Genomic DNA, 16,121 nt, shown 5'->3' with positions numbered 1-16,121 from the left:
ATGGTGAGGGTGTGGGACCTTTGCATGCTTGTGGTCACTTGCCTGACCAATGTGTATAGACCATAACAGATGTTTATAGACAAAAAACTACTTCAGCCTTCAGTGCCAGGCTCCAGATCCCCCAACACTGTCCTCTCTGCAATTCCACGCCAGCTCCATGTGTTTGGCACAAATGGGGAAATAATATTTTTTTAAGTGGGGCCGAGTTAAGAGGATCTGTTTGAGATACAAGATAGCTCTCATTAACGTTTGCTCGTTTGGGTTTATTTAAGCCTTAATTGATTGTCTTCTACTTAACTGCTTTCCAGTATCTCTCAGGCTCCAGAGCAGCCTCTTAAGAGACTGACAATTGCACGCTCTTTCCTTCTTCTCTCTAAAGATCTTTCATGTTAGTGAGCCGGGTTTAATGGCTGATAAAGTCCATGAGCTTGCAGTAAAGCTGAGCTTTCTCTTTCAAGTGCCTGCACACGCAGCCTCCAGGAAGGCTGCACCCAGGTGAGCGCTGGGCTTTGATACCGGCCTGTGCTGGAGCTGCCATAACCGGCAGCTGCGAATGTGGTGTGCACAATCATGGGATTGTATGGAATGAACACCCCAGGGCTCAGGGCTGCCTCCCTTCTGGCTGCAGACTGGACAGAGCCATGGCCACTCTGTCACTGGCCTCCCTCTGGAAGGTGGGGAGAGGCCAGCATTGGCCTTGTGGCACTACCAAAGGTCTGCCAGGTGGCTCTGAGAGAACTGAACCCAAACCACCCCAACAGGCCAGGATCATGCTTAGGGAGAACCAAACACAGCCTGGCCATTTTATGGGTTTTCCCTGGGCTGGGACAGGAGAGGTCTGTCCCCTCCACCACCTGCCACCTCCAAGGGTAAGCTGGTCCTCAGGCCAACCCCTTGCCAAAAGAGGTTCCTTCCCATCAGGAATCCAGCTCCAAGGAAAGTGGGGATTTGGATGCTGAACTACAGCACTTCTAGTGGCAGCTGGAGCCGATCCAGCAGGAGCACACGTGAGGAGCAGGGACTGGCAAGGCAGCCGAGGGACAATGCTGACCTTCCATCCAACTGCCCTGCTCACAGGAGGCTCCCTCTCTTTGGAGAATAAGTTTCTCTGGAGGCAGAAAAGAAACCCAGTGAGTCAGAAAGGCAGAGAGACTCGCTTCTACACAAGCCTTGCTTTCTGCTGTGACTGATCAGAGCCAAGCGCTCCACGGTCATTGATGTGCCCCTTCCTTGCGGGTGGTTTGTCCCTGTGAGGGGACACCCCGGCAGCGCTGGCTCTGCACACCGCGGTCCTGCTCCTCTTTCATAGCCAGGAGCAGCTTCAAAGAATCTCAAATTCATACAAAAACTTCTTTTATTGCAGCAGCTGAACAGAAACCACTCAAAGCAGCTTGGCTTTTGAGAGACACACTTTTCGTTCAGTACACCAGGAATAATGTTGCTCCTTACTGGCAGCACCCCCGGAAAGAGAGAAAACGCATCAGGCTCTGATGAAACACCTCCCAAAATAACCAGCGCCTCTCCCCGCACGCTCCCCTTTGTGCTCGGCTGTCTTTGGGCGAGCGCGGAGCACGAAAGGCGCTTTCAGCCGGAGGGAATTCGGTGGCTGCACATCCCTCGGTGCGGGGGCCGGAGGCGGCGGTGGCGGATCCGCGCTCCCGCTGGCCCGATATTGTCCCTGCGGGGCAGCTGTGCAGGATAAGGATGGAAACTCTCCCGGGGTTGGCTCGGGAGCAGGATGCCCGCTCGGCCGGCTGGTGGAGCCCGCTGCAGCAGCAGCCGGGCCCGCTCCGCGGGTCAGCGGGCCGGGGCTCCCCGGAGCTGCCGAACTGCAGGGGATCCCTCGTCCTGCCCGCAAAGCGCGGACTGAACCCGCACCTCTCTGCCGCCCGCCCGTGCGGGCACCGGGGCTCCGCGCGGTCACACCGCGGTCCCGGGGCGCAGAGCTGCTGGGCCGGTGCCCACCGGGCGGAGCGGGGGGTTCGCTCCCCGGGGTCGCCGGCGAGCGGCTGTTCGTGGGGTCCGGGGAAGGAGCGCTTCACCGGGCGAAGCGGTGGCCGGAGGCGGCGTCCCGGGGAGGGACGGGCCGTTCTCGTCGGGATCCCGGCACTGCCCGGCAACCCTCACGGAGACGGAGTCGGAGCCGGGTCCCGGTGCGGGTGCCGGTCCGGGTCCACCCCCGCTCGGCCGCGGCGCGGAGGGGCCGCGCTCCGCCCCCGCCTCCGCCCCGCGCAACTTCCCCGCGCCGCGGCCCCGCCCCCGCCCCGCGGGTGCGCGCGCAGACGCGTGCGCGCCCAGCCCGCCGCGCCGAGCCGAGCCGAGCCGAGCTGAGCCCCGCTGAACTGCACCGAGCCAGGCCAGAGCCGAGCCGAGCCCGGTGAACTGCACCGAGCCGAGCTGAGCCGAGCCGAGCCGAGCCGAGCCACACCGAGCCGCGCATGGGGAGCGCAGCCTCCGCGGGCGCGCAGCTGCCCCGCCGGCGCTGAGGGGCCGGGTCACCGGAGCAGCGACCCCCGTCCTCGCCGCCGCCGCCGGGCATGCCCGCCCCGCCGGCCGCCGCCTGCCCCGCCGCTGAGCGCCGCCGCGGGCGCGGGGCGGCGCGCCTGGATGGAGCGCTGAGGCGCTGAGCCCCGCCGGGCCGGGCCGGGCCGAGACGTGACGATGTGGATGCGACGGCTCCCGGGAAGCAGGTAGGGCCGGGGAGCGGCGGCCCCGCGGGGCAGCGCCGGGCGCATCCCGCCGCCGGGCGCGCTCGGGGAGCGGCGGAGTTAAATCGTGAAGTTGAAGCGGGCAGAGGGATGGGGAGCGGATCGGGGAGCGGGATGGGGAGCGGGGTGCGGAGCGGAGCGGCGAGCGCGCGGTGCAGCCGGCGGCTGCCGGCGCGCCGGGGAGAGCGGCCGGTTCTCGCTCCGCGCGGTGCCGGGGCTCCCCCCGCCCGGCTCCCCCGCCCTGCCTGGGAGATGGATCCGCGCTCCCTGTCCCCTCGCCGGCTGCTCGCCGGCTGGCCGCCCCGGCGGGGGCCACTCGGGGGAAGGGGCCGGGGGGGCGGCCGGGACGCGGGCGGGTGGATGGATGGATGGATGAATGGATGGACGGATGGATGGATGTGTTTGGGAGATTAATCGAGAACTGCAAAACAGAGAAGACGGAGGCAAACTGTTACGTAACACATTTTCATTACCGCTGCGAAGTCATCTGAGCCGAAATCTTATTATTTCCATGGTGCTGTGGCTGGAGAGCCCCGGCCCCTGCCTGTGCGCAGCCCCGGAGCCACAGCAATACCTGGGTTTTGGTGGTTTAAGCCCATCTCAGTGGAATCGAGTGAAAGCAATAGTGGGTAAAACAAGGGAGACCCTAAGGAAAAGTGAGATCCACGATCCGTTCCGCTCCCCCCAGCCCCGTTTTGTGTTTAGGACGTCCAGGATTTGAGCGGTTGTGTGAGGCAGGGGTCAAACCCCAAACCTCCCTCTGCCGAACAGGACAGTGGTTCCGGCATGTCACCTACTGCTGCGAGAGGGGTCCCAAGGCGAGGGGTCCCGAGCTGCCACCCCCCTACTGCAGCTTGTGCCGGGCCCTGCAGCTGCTCCCCAGGGAGCAGGACTGGATGCCCAGGAGGCTGCGGGGTGAGCAGATGGATGGATGGATGGATGGATGCAGCCCTGCCGCCAGCCCTACCCCACGCAGCACCTCAGGGAACCCACCAGCCCGCGCCATCCCCCGCGCCCCTGCGCTCCAGGAGATCATGGCTGTGGTTTGGGGGCACGGAGGGAGGCAGGCAGGGCCCCCCGAACGCCACGGGCAGCGAGCGGTGATGAGAGAGGCCTTTGTCCGTCACCCCTGGCGGGTCACTGGAGGCTTTGTCCGTCTGCCCGGGCCGTGGATGGAGTCCTGGAGGGTGAAACCTGAACTGAGGTTTTGTCTGTGCCCAGGAGCTGGGGGAGGCCCTCGGCCTCTCTGTTACCCTCGCGTGTGCCGCGCCGCGTATTCCAGCGGCACGTGGCGAGCCGGCTCCCGCTCCCCCGGCTTTGTCCTGTGCCCTTGGCTGGTGCACCCTGGTGGCCCGGGCAGGGGAGCACCTTCAGACTGCCGCCAGAGATGTCTGTTTGTCTGTCCGCCACGGATGTGCTGCTGTGTGTGGGAAGGACAGAGTCTGTGGTGATGTAGTGACCTTAGGAATCCCTCCTGAGGAAAGCGCCTGAGGGTTTTCTTAGGGTGCCTCGTGTCTGGATTTATCCTTGGCAGGTGAAAAGCCCATTTCCCAGGGCTGGAGCGACAGAAGGCTGTAATCCTGGGAACAGAGGATGCCCTCTGCTTTGTTATTTTTGAGCAGAGTTTAGCAAATGGAAACAGGAGCCCTCTGCTTGCTTCTCTCCTTGATTCATTCGTCTTGTGAATTTCTGTGCTGTGCATCCTGGATCCCCAGTGCCAGGCTGTCCTCTCTGCCACCTCATCAGCTTCCAGTCCCTCCCTGTTTTATTTTTAATAAGAGATAACTTTACTGCTAACCTTGCCTGCTGCTCTCCCTTCTCTCTAACTCTAATTGCTTCTGGCTTTATTTCTGACATTTCCCATGTCATTTCTCCTCATTTTCTTGAAGACTACTAGAAAAATAGCTCCAGGAGAAGCAGTGGAGCTTTGCAGCGCCCGCTTCACCCTGCACAGCCTCTGCCTGGAGCAGCTGCCTGCGGCAGGGAGATGGTACCCTGCTGCTCCTTTCAAGTCGGATCCCTTTTGCTCCGGGGCAGTAGCAGTGCCTGACCTCGGGTTGAGCTGTGGTCCTCTGCTGGGGAGGGCAAGACCTGTGCAACTGCATCGCTCAGAATTATTCGGTTCATGTGAAGGGGAGCTGCTGCTCCCCATTTTGGAGCGGGGCTGGGTGAGCAGCACTGCCCTGAAAGCCCCGGCGAGGTCCTAGGGATGCTCCAGCCCCGCGCTGCCCTTGGCAGGTGCGGATGCTGCGGGGCAAAGTCTGTTCTTCGTGGGGATGGCAGTGGCCCTGTCGCTCCCTGCGTGTGCAGGCACATACGTGTGCGTGCACATGCCTGCGTCAGTGCCTGCGCGCGCCTGCGAGGACACGGCAGCCTTCTGCAGCGTGCCGGCTGCCGGGCTTCCAGTGCTGCCGAGGACTTCCCCTCCATGGCTACGAATACAATGTTTTAAACAATATGCCACGATTTTTACAGCGCTGAGCTCCGGAGTGATTTGCAGTAGGAGTAAAACCACCGTTTGCAATTTCTCGGCGATTGTATAAAACAACTCATTACAAGGCATACATCCCTGCGCATTGGCTCCGAGGAAACTTTATGGGCCTTGTAGTTACTGCCAAAGCAAACATTTTCCATGAATTTCACTCATCAGGTTCATGCTGTCAAATGTAGATTCAGCCGCTTGTCAAAGATGCAAGCCTTGCAGTCTGGGAAGTAATGAGAGCAGTAAGCAGTGGGAGTTAATGGCCTCCACTGAGGAGTCCTTACTCATCCCGCATCCACACAGGGGCTGAGCTGGCTGCTCCCAGGTGGATTGATTGCCACAGAAATTCATCTGGTGTCACCGACTATGATACTTAACAGCCACAATAATGCTTGAATAAACTGTGCTTTTATGCGGCCGTTCGTACCTCCACGCTGGCAGCAATTTCCCAGATGAGGCGAGGGGAGCGGTGCGGGGCTTCGGCAGCCACTTCCCAGAGCATGAATAATTGTTGTAATAACGCCAGAGCAACCACGTTGCCTTTGCAGCCTCTCCGGTGGGGTGGCGGGTGGAGCTGTCGTGGTGCTGACGCTTGCCTGGGATGCTCGGGGGCTGTCCCATGTCACAGCCACCCTGCCAGCCTTTGGCATGAGGGACACAGGACGGGCGGGCTGTTGGTCCAGCTACTCCCAGCACTGGGGCACAGCGGCTTGGCTCTGCCTTATGTAATGGTCATCTGCTGGAAAGGAGGAGTTGCTAATGTTCCTTCAGAGTCCAGCCTGTAACGGGGAAAGGCAGCAAGGCAGAGACCAGCTCTCCAGCCTTGTTCCTATCTCCCCTCACCCAGCTTGATCTGCGGGCTCTCCCAGGGCAGCTTATTTACCTCAGTCTCTATAGGGTGTGCAGGCATACAGGGCGGTGGTGAGCACTGCCAGTGGCTCCCAAGGACAGCTTTGTAGGGTGTGAATAATCCATGGGACTTCCGACAGGTCTGAGGTTCATTATGGAAATGTATGCGTGCCTAAGCCTTTAAATATAGCTAATGGGAGAAGGACTGGGAGGAAAGATTACGGGAATCAATGTGCTGAGCCAGAGGAGCAGGAGCTGCTCTACTCTGGGTTGTGGTGCCTGTTGTTCTCCTTGACAGCTGGTGGTCACCAAGTAGGTGATAGCAGTTCAAGCCCAACAGAGTTTGGTTTTGACAGCAAAACTCTTCTAGCAGGATAATTCCTGGAGGTCGAGTGTGTTGGGTGGGACCAGTGGATGGAGCTGCCTCATTGGTGCTTTCACCCCCTCCTTTAAAACAAAGGGGTTTTCCTCCTGTCTTTCTGTCCATCTTTCCTTCCATCTTCCTTCCCTCCCACAGTGTGCTGGGTGGTACTGCTGGGAGGGGGTTTCTGGCCAAGCCCAGTGTCCCAGCAGCCACTGCGGGTTTTTCAGGGGATGCTCCCAAAGCTGCTGTTTGGCCCTTCCTTGCCTTGGCTCACTGTTTTCACTGAAATAATATTAAACTCTGGACCTGAACTAGCTCCTTAAAAATGGAATTCAAGTTGATATGAATATTTCTTTTGGCTCTTCTTACCAGGACCTGTACCTACAGACTTTGATAGCTTATATAATTTCCTGTGATGGAGATGTACTTCATCTAATTTCACTTGGAAATGCATTGATTAAATCAGAACTGCTGAGAGATTTAAACTGAGTCTCAGTGGCCTGAACTTAACCGTGGGAGGTTTACCTGCCTTCATCCTTCAACATTAATTTGGTTTTATGAGGATTCCTTGTGAAATGAGGTTTTGTCTGCTGCTGAATCTCTCCTGCTCTCTGGGTTTATCAGTTGCTTTCTGTGGCTCTGCGAGGCGACGCTGTGCTAAAGCCTCCTTTCAGCGCGGCGCTGGGCGCCTTCGTGTGGGGACACAGCGGGAGCCGATGGGCGTTTTGGCTCCATCTCCCCCTGCTGTCTCACACGCCTGCCCAGGCTGGAAGCAAAGCGCCCGTGCTGCCCGTGGCATCGTGGCAGGGCTGGGTGCTGTGCAGAGACAGGGCTGCTGGACGGGATTCTCTGGGAGCAGGGTGGACACATGCCCCAAGGGCAGCTGGATGTGTCTTCCCAGTGGTGCTGAGGGATTTGGCATTTCTGGTCCCAAGCAACAGTGAGAAAAGGAGGAGAAACACAGCTTGGCTGGAGCTGGATGAGCAGCTCCATGGAGACAAGCGGGGACAGGGTCTGCGGGCACTGTGTGTCCGGGGCTGGAGGCCAAAGCACCCACTGGGACTTGCCTGAGGACTTAAAAAATAAATAAAGCCAGTCATTCACAAAGTGCTCATTTCCAACTCCGATCTGCAAAATGTCTCCTTGTGACTTGGAGATGATGCGTAGGCAGGAGATACGCTTTGACATGCGATGATTTTTGTTGAAGTTTGCTCTGAGGGTCTTTCTCGGCAGCTCCACTTTCCTGGCAGTGTTAGAGCATCCCAGCGGCTCTGTGTCCCTTCTGCCAGTGGCTGCTGTGTCCCCATGAGCCAAAACCATTGGGAGTAGAAGCTGTTCCCTGGCGCAGCATCTCTGTGGGTATGGAAAGGACTCTTCATCTCCCAGTGCAGAAGCTGGCAGGGAGGAGAAGCAGAGCCTTGGCTGCGGAGCTGCTCCGGACCCCGGCTGAGGCATCCACAGGATGAGGCTTAGCTGTGGCAAGGTGGGAGCAGTGAAGCTTCTCTGGCCTGGCTGCTGTGCCAGAGCTGCCAACTCCACTGACTTCCAAATAAAGGCTGAGCAGAAGCTGCTTCAAAGACAACACGTCGTCTGGGAATGATGAGGTGCTTCCTGCAAGAGAGAGACAAGTTTGGATCCTCGAGGTGGAAAAATAGGAGCTCACCGGAGGGCACGTGCCCGAGCGCAAGAGAAGTGAGGGGATGGGGACGTGCTGGTACAGGGCCCCATGGTGAGGGGTGTCTGTGTGCTGTGGGACAGCGGCGGCACAACACACACCGTGCGAGGGACCGCACGTGCCAGGCAGGAGAGTGGATTTGTGGTGCTCAGTTAAGGCTTGTTGGGGATCAGTGGCTCCTGTCCATGAGGGTATTGGCTGTGCCTCTTCTGCAGCATCCTGGGATGGTCAGGAGAAACTCCAGCCGTGGTTTATGGCCCTGTAAGTCAGGAATGTGGCTGTGTAATGCTGGCTTAGGAGCTGTTGTGTAGAGCTGCTGTGCTCGGCGTGGGAGGGCTGGGGACTCGCTGCTGGTGGAGCAAACAGCGCTAATTGATGTTGCCACTTGACTGCACGTCATTCAGGTTGAAGATGTGACAAGGTTGGGGGGAGCCTGGGTTATTCCCCCTGGGATTTGCCTGCCTGGCGAGCCGAGCCTCCTGCAAGCACGGCTTCCTCAGGGACGCGTTCCATAATTGCCGGAGTCCCGTGCATGACCTCAGCCCTGCTCCCAGAGCCCGCGATAGCATCTCTGCTCCCTCTGCAGCACTCGAGTAATGAAGCATCAGTTAATTGACATGGATGAGGACATCCACTTAAGGACCCACCGGAACATGGGTGATTAATGCCGGGAGATGAGGCCGTGCGTCCCGCTGGGAGCGCGGTCAGCTCTGCCTCTTCTCGGCCAGAGCCAAAGCATGGCTGAGTCTGCAGTGGTGGGATGGTATGTAGGGGAAGTGTGGCCATTCCGGATGGGTTATTTTAGGAAGAGCTCCCAAAAAGAATCAACCCTTTTTCTACAACTATCTGCCGTTCATGGGTTTTCAAGTTTTCCGTGGGAAGGACGAGGATGAGTTACTCATCTTCTTGTTTCTGGGCTTTGTAAGAGGCTCTACTCCTCCAACATAACGTACTCAGGACTTACTCTGGGTTCCTGTCAAAGTGGTATATTCTCTGGCAAAATCAATTTTGGTTATTTTGATGGATGAGGAATGGAAGTGAGGCAGCTGGCTCAGGGGCCTTTGAAGGAAGCTGAGATACTGAGGGATGCAGGAGGTCATCCCTTGCTGCTGACCTGTCAGAGATAATGCTCCAAAAGTTTAATCTCTCCCACAAAGGGGATTGTTGTTTTTTTAATGAGATGCAGAGCACTGTGATTCCTGACTCATGGAACTTGCTCCCAGCAGCACGGTGTTCTTGAGGTGCTGGAGGCTTCTCCTCACCATCACCTTGGTCCACCAGGATTTTGCCATAGGTGGAATGGGAGAGCCTGTGAGCTGGCTGGATGCTGTATATGCAGGGAGAAAGGCTCTTCTCTGTGGAAAAGAAATTGCTTGGTGCTAAAAGGGGATTTAAAACTCTCTGTGACAGGATCAAGAGTCTTTGCCCCAGAGTTCATTTCCGCTGCCTTTGCTTTCTGTTTTGGCTTGGCTTTTTCAACATCTTGCTGGGCTGTTCACATTTCTCCATGCTGTGTGTCACACTGAGCCTTCTCTGGCAGTGGGATGTTCCCAGGTGGGGCTGGGCAGAGCTGGTGCTGTCTCAGGAGCAGGGGGCTGGGAACTCCCCAGTGCTGCAGCTGGAGCCTCAGCCAGGCAACGCAGCGCCCTGCACTGAGCTCCCAGGCCTTGGATTTCTCCAGGCTTCCCTACTGACGTTTCACACCTTCAAAGAGAGCTCTGCTGCTCCAGTTTTTCCCATTGTATTTCTTGCTCCATAAAAGCCATCTGTGCCTCTCTCTGCTTTCAGAGGCTTCATTCCTCTCATCTCCATTTCTGTAAGAGTTTCAGGAGCTTTTGAAACTCTTGACATGTTCCCTGTGTTCATTCCTGGGAATGGCTGCTGAGGTTTCCCGGCAGGCTATGCATCCCTGGGCTGCCAGGGACTTCTTGGGAGAAAGACAGGTCTGGATCTCAGTCACTCCACTGTGAATTGAGAGCAGCTCCACCAGGAGCCCGTGGTGCTGGAGTGAAGACCTGAGTTAGATTTCCCTATGCAGACATCCAGCCTATGCCATGGGAAGGGGTCAGCTGGGCCCTGTGCTGCTCTTCCAGACACTTCCAGTGGGTCAGTGTTTGTCTTGGCTTCTGGGAAAGCAGGGCTCTTCGGGAGCTCATCATAAAAAATCCCATCAGGAGGTACATTCTCGTGGTTGTGTTCCATGGTTGGTGGTGTTTCCCTTTGATAGGGATAGGGCTGTGGGCTCTGATGGGCGGCTCCTGCAAAGACACATTGTGTTACAACAATGCCACAGACCTCTTTTAATTATTTTGGTTTTAAGCTCATTAAGCTGCTACTTTAGATGTACTGAGCCAACTTACCTTATTTTTTTAGATCAGAGCATTTCCTGCATTCATTGTAATGATGCTCTTGGGCACATTCATTTAGAAAATAAGATCAGCACTGCGTTGTTTACTTGGGAAGCAACAGGGTTAAAGGGTGGTGTAAGCTGTAGCTTGTGGCACAGTTTTCCTCTCTGTAGGTCCTTCAGAGCTGAGGGCTGGGTTGAATTAGTTGCTGTCTCTTGGAATCACTTTGTGGATATGTATTCAGAGGAGGGAAACCCCTCTTAAGGCTCCAGCTCTAGTCTGAGATAGGGCAGGATTATTGCAATCCTGGTGGGGAGAGCCTCACTTCTTCCATCAATCCCATCACATCCCACAGCGTTTGGGCATTGCATCCTGCAATGTGCTGGGACCTCCTGGGTCAGCATCAGCATGTAAAGCCTGGGCAGTGATTCTGTGGTGTCCATGAGGAGGTGGGACACATGAGGAGGTTTAGGTAGAAGCTAAAATAAGGGGGGAGACCCTGATTTCCTTAGGTTTGTGGATCATTTTTAGTATTGTCAATAGCAGAGCTTGAAGCTGTGGCTTTTCAGCAAGATTTTGGTGGATGTGGAAATCTGAAACTTCCCAGCAAGTTGTGTCTGAGCTGGAGCTCTTATTGCTGCCTGGTCCCCGGCACTGGCGCAGAACTCAGGGGGGGACAAGTGGAGTAACTTGGCGACAGGTGCAGGTTTGGGCTGGAAAGCCAGTGCTCACAAACCCCCTTTATGCGGGCGGGACAAAAGCTGAGTGTTATCGCCGCCGGGTTGATGAAATGCCCCACTGTCCAGCCCTGCCACGCTAAATGCGCGCAGTGTTTGCCGGCCGGGCGGCGGCGGGGGAAGCAGCGGCTGCGCCGTGCCCACTGAGGGGGATGCTCCAGCAGTACCCACACCGTGCCCACTGAGGGGGATGCTCCAGCAGTACCTACACTGTGCCCACCACTGGGGATACTTCAGTGGTACCCGGACTGTGCTGCTGGGGGTGATGTTACAGCAGTACTTGCACCTTCCCCACTGGGAGCAATGCTCCAGCAGTACCGACACTGCCTTGCCAGAAGGGATGCTGCAGCAGTACCCTGGGATGCAGAACCTGCAGCTGAGTTGTCCCCCTGGTGAGCACTTTTCCACTTTGTCCCCTGGCTCATCAGGCATCTGCCTTGCCACATAGGCAGATGAACCCACAGCCCACTGAGTCTTCCCAGGGGAGCCAGACCGTGTTTGGATCTCCTGCTGCCAGAGTGGTGACGGGTGAATCACTGAGCGCTGGTCTTGCACAGAAATTTACTGGAGACGTTTCTGTGTCTGAAGGTGTACTTGAACTTCTGGGCTTTCTGCTCCCAGCACTTTTCAAATCCTGTCTAAAATAATCCTGCAGTACCAGGAAAACATTCTACAGCAGGTGTCGTGGCCTTTCTAGAGCAAGTTGAGCTGGGCTGGCCATCATGGATGGTGTTGTCCAGCTTGCTGTGTAAACTCAGCTCTCATACTCATCCCCAGGCCAGCCGCAGGCGCTGGACCCTTTGTCCTGTCAGTGTCCTTTAAAGTCTTTGAAATGGGAACTGAACTGGGGTTAAAGGTTGGCTTGGCTTAGGCAGTGAGTGGGAATGTAGAGCCATCCATCTCTTGCCTTCGCAGCAACGCCTTGTGCACCCACAGTTGTCCCCTCCATTTTTCTCTCCCCAACATTGCTCTGCTGGACCCTGAGCCTTCCCACGGCGCAGGGGTGGGATGTGCCGGAGGGGTCCCATGCTGGCGGGCTCCAGCCCCAGCACTGGGGCTTTGCCCTTCCCGTGCCTCCAGCGAAGGACGGGCCCAGCGGCGAGAGCAGCCGGGGCCGCGCGCTGCGGCGCCAGAGCTGTGCGCTGACGGCGTTGGCAGGGGCTGCACCTCCCGCATCAGCACATTGGCTGATGGTACCGCTGGGTATTAATTATGCCTTCCGCACTCGCGGCTATTCAAATGGTAAAATTGTTTATTTGCAGCTGGGTGAGCTCAAGGCAGAGGCAGAAGAGAGAGCAGCTCCCCTCCACCGCGACCGCCCTCCTACCCCCCTCTCACGGCCTCCCAGGCACAGCCAGGGATGGATCCAGCCACCTCCATCTTGGCATTTCCATCCTGGGGGGCACCGCTGACTTCCCAGCCCCAGCTGACCCCTTTCCACCCCCTTTTCCTAAGGAAGTGGGTGTTTGTTTCTGCCTGGCTGTGGCAGTGTGGCAGTGAGGATTCTACCTATTTCACCCTCTGCTGATTTCCCTCCATGATAAATCCCATCCCCTCCGCTGCGGGAAGCAGCGTCAGTTTAATTACTTGTGGGGAGAAGGGGGCAGCGGAGGAACTTAGGACTTGTTTTAAATATCACTTTTATTAGCAGGTAATCCTGAAGCTCAGGTCTGTAATATAGATAGGTAGTGATGTGGCACATTTAATTTACTTAGGTGCTACTGTGTGTCAGCCTTTGTGCCTTAAGTCCCAGTCCTGGCTTTAAAGAGCTTGGCAGCCATATTTTCACAAATTTGTAATTATCTTGGAAGGAGTTGGGGCTGCAGACAGTGCAGTGAGTAGTACGTTCACAGTTCCCACTGGGTCTGGGATCAGAGCGACTCATCCTGGAGCAGATCATGGCTCAGAAGAAAGGTCCCCATGGTGCCATTGACGCTTGTGGTGTGGTGTGGGACATGCTGGGTGCTATGCTGGGTGCCCCACTGGCGTGGTCCACAAGGTCTCCTGCTGATCCCATGGCATAATTTGTCACGTACCTTTTGGCACCCAGCCATGCCACCCTCAGATGGGAACGTGCACCTTCCCCCCTGGGGAGGGTCCCAGTCCAGCCTGGAGTGCAGGACAGCGATGCTCTATTTCCCTGGCAGTGGTTGGTAGTGTGACAGCAAAGGACAGTTGCTGCACTGCAGGGATTGTTGCACAGGACAGCGGGATGGGGAGGAGAGCGGCTGCGGCTGGGGCTGCAGTCCCCACCTCAGCGAGGACACGATTGCAGGCCAAGTATCTGCCACTGAAGTTGTCCCTTCTTCCTCCTGCTCCAGTGTGAAAGTCACCCGTGGGATGCAGCGGCCTCATTCTATTCCGTATGGAGCGAGTTCCTGCATGTACTCTCGTAACGTGCCGTGCTCCCAACGCCTTTGTAGGACACGCAGCCACACTGCCAAGGATGCTTCTCCTAGAGCATGGCAGAGTGTGGCACCCACTTCTCTGCCGTGTCGTACCTCGCTCAAGCAAACATCACCCCATCCCTCTGACCACGGCTCCTGCTCCTGCTCCAGGCATTCACAGGAATATTTCTGTCTGCCTCGCTCGGTGTTTGGAGATATGAAATGCTCAGAGTTTGTAAATCACCCCAACAAGGACATAACCTTGATTCCCTGTGCAATACCGATAGATTACCTAACGGGAGGCATGAAATGGAAGAATGGCTCCACTTGTATAATTCTGCATTAAAAATCAGCCTATTCTGCAGTTAATGCTCCTGTGAAGTGTCTCCACAGGCAGGGGAGAAAGGGGCTGGTGCTGGAGAGCAAACAAGGACCTTATGAAAGGGACTGCACTCGAGTGAGCCTTTGAGGCTTCGGGGAAGTGGGTTAGTGCTGACGGGTGGTGTTTTGATGTTTGTCAAAGCCATGATCCCAGTTAATTCTCAGACACATTACCAGAGCGTGGCTTTCTGGGAGCACGGTGGGTGTGCTGGATTAACCTGTGTCCTGTCTGCAGTATCAGGGCTCCCCAAGGTGCCACCATCCTCTGAAAGTCCCTGGCACTGGGGTGGGCACTCTTCTGTCCCAATTCATGCTGGATACTCCTGCTTTCCCTCCCTGCACGTGGAGGTTGGCACCACGTGTGCAGCGGCGGCAGCAGCTGAGTTCCACGGCAGCCTCTTCCCGACTGCCGAAGACAGCGGCAAGCTCGTGTCCTCCAGCATCCTTGAAATTAATCTCTCTCTCAAGTGCCAACTGTCCTCCTCTTCAAAGCACATGGCTGCAGCTAGAAGGATTCAGGAAGGGGTTTCATACAGAGAAGGGCTCTGAAAGGTGTCACGTTGGGTGTGGAGGCTGCAGTGGCTCCAGCCTCTGCCGTGGTACCTTTGACACCCACTGCTCCGTCACCTTTGGAACAGATGGGCTCAGCAAAGAGTCCCAGAGTGCCTGGTGTGCCTGATCCGTGTCATTAGCTCAGTGGTTTCCTTGAAATCTGCTCCTGTGCTTCTGGCAGGTAAATATTTGTAGGAGTTCCCCTTCCTGCGTGGGAGTGAGGCTGCCTCACTATCCACAGAGTGGATTTGTGGTTGGTGGGAGCAAAGGCCTCAGATGAGGAGAGCAAGGAAGAGAGTTCGCCTTCTCAAATATCTCTGCTATGTGTTTCTTTTTCCAACCCAGTTTCAGAGTTTTATTGAATTTTTCCTTGAGTTTGAGAAGTATTTTGAGATAACATTCCCATGTACGTCCAAGATGGGAAAAGAAGTAATGTGAGAATTGCCCACGCTCCCCAAATCTCTTTGCAAGAAAGCCTGTATGTGTTTATGGGGGTGTCAGGAATAACCAAGCCCCTGATTCCTGAGTGCAGCTTAACCGAGGCCTTTCCCAATGCATCTCTCTGGCCCACATGTACTCCCAGCCAGGGCTGGCTCTGTGCCCCCAAACCACGGCAGATGGGTGCTATGTGTGTGTCTGGACAATTGTGTTCCCTTCCCTATGCCAGAGCCTCCGTTTGGGTGCAGTTAGGGAGTCATCCCTAGGGAGCAGTGGAGGATCCTCTGCCTCTGCTCTCCCACCAGTGAGGGGCAGCTTGTGCCACTGGAGAGGTGCTGGAGCTGTCTGATGCCTCGGCGAGGCTGGAACGCCCTCCCAGGCTCTGAGCAGTGGTGACTTTGCACTCCCCTCCCAGGAGGCGCCCGATGCTCTCCTGCGGGGGAGGTGGGGGCACGGGGGCTCCCAGGGCGCTGTGCCATGCTGTGCCATGCTGTGCCATGCTGTGCCGTGCCGTGCCGTGCCGAGCGGAGCTGAGCAGGCTCTCCTGGAACAACCCAGGTTTTCTGGGGCAAGGACAAGGTGGCAGGAGCTCCGGGCGGGATATGTCCCCGCTCCCAGGGTGCCTTTTGGGACGTGTCTGTCTCGCTGCCCTGCCTCAGCAGGGTGCTGGTTCAGGGTGGGGGGCTGAGGGGCGGCAGGGGAGGGCCGGGTGGTCCTGCCGCTGGCCGTGCCACGCGCTGCCGCATCCATCCCCGCCGCCGCGCCGGGCACATCACGCTGCGTTGCCAAGACAACAGCAACTCCTACACGCTGCTATTTATTCTGAAGGACACTTGCTCTTATCTGTTGTTGCAAAGCCCTCAGAAGATCGCATGCCACGCAAAATTCCTCCGAGGTAACCAGACTCGCTGCTTCCATCCCTGAATCCACCTCCTGGGGCTGTGCCAGCCAGCAGGGTGGCCAGGAGGATGCTCCTGGGGTGACAGCCCCTTGCCTGGCATCGCTCGAAGGGCACACAGGTGGGAGGGTGACCCACACTGTCCTTGGGGCAGGGTGGGTCTGCCCCACCTGGGTGACCCCCACCATGTCCTTCCCGATCACAGAGCCCCTGGCCAGGGCAGCGATGGCAGGAGCAAGGGACATTTGCTGTTTGGGTGTCACTGGTCTGGCCATGCTGGGACATGAGTTTCCAGCATGACC

At 57.0% G+C, this 16,121-nt stretch overlaps 1 protein-coding gene across 1 annotated transcript in view; it reads left to right on the top strand.

Moving 5' to 3' along the window:
- The first annotated feature begins 2,379 nt into the window (after positions 1–2,379).
- The window catches only part of AJAP1 (adherens junctions associated protein 1), a 35,735-nt gene continuing 21,993 nt past the window's right edge, over positions 2,380–16,121 (top strand). The window contains exon 1 of the mRNA XM_050322400.1: positions 2,380–2,690. Coding sequence (XP_050178357.1) covers positions 2,662–2,690 — 29 coding nt within the window. The 5' untranslated portion in view covers positions 2,380–2,661. The remainder of the gene's footprint in view (positions 2,691–16,121) is intronic.

The sequence above is a fragment of the Myiozetetes cayanensis genome, unplaced genomic scaffold (genome assembly GCF_022539395.1).
Source record: "Myiozetetes cayanensis isolate MyiCay16 unplaced genomic scaffold, myiCay2020 scf28, whole genome shotgun sequence".
NCBI classification, from domain to species: Eukaryota; Metazoa; Chordata; class Aves; order Passeriformes; family Tyrannidae; genus Myiozetetes; species Myiozetetes cayanensis.
The sequence above is the reverse complement of the archived record's forward strand: the minus strand, read 5'-3'. Positions and strand labels throughout refer to the sequence as shown.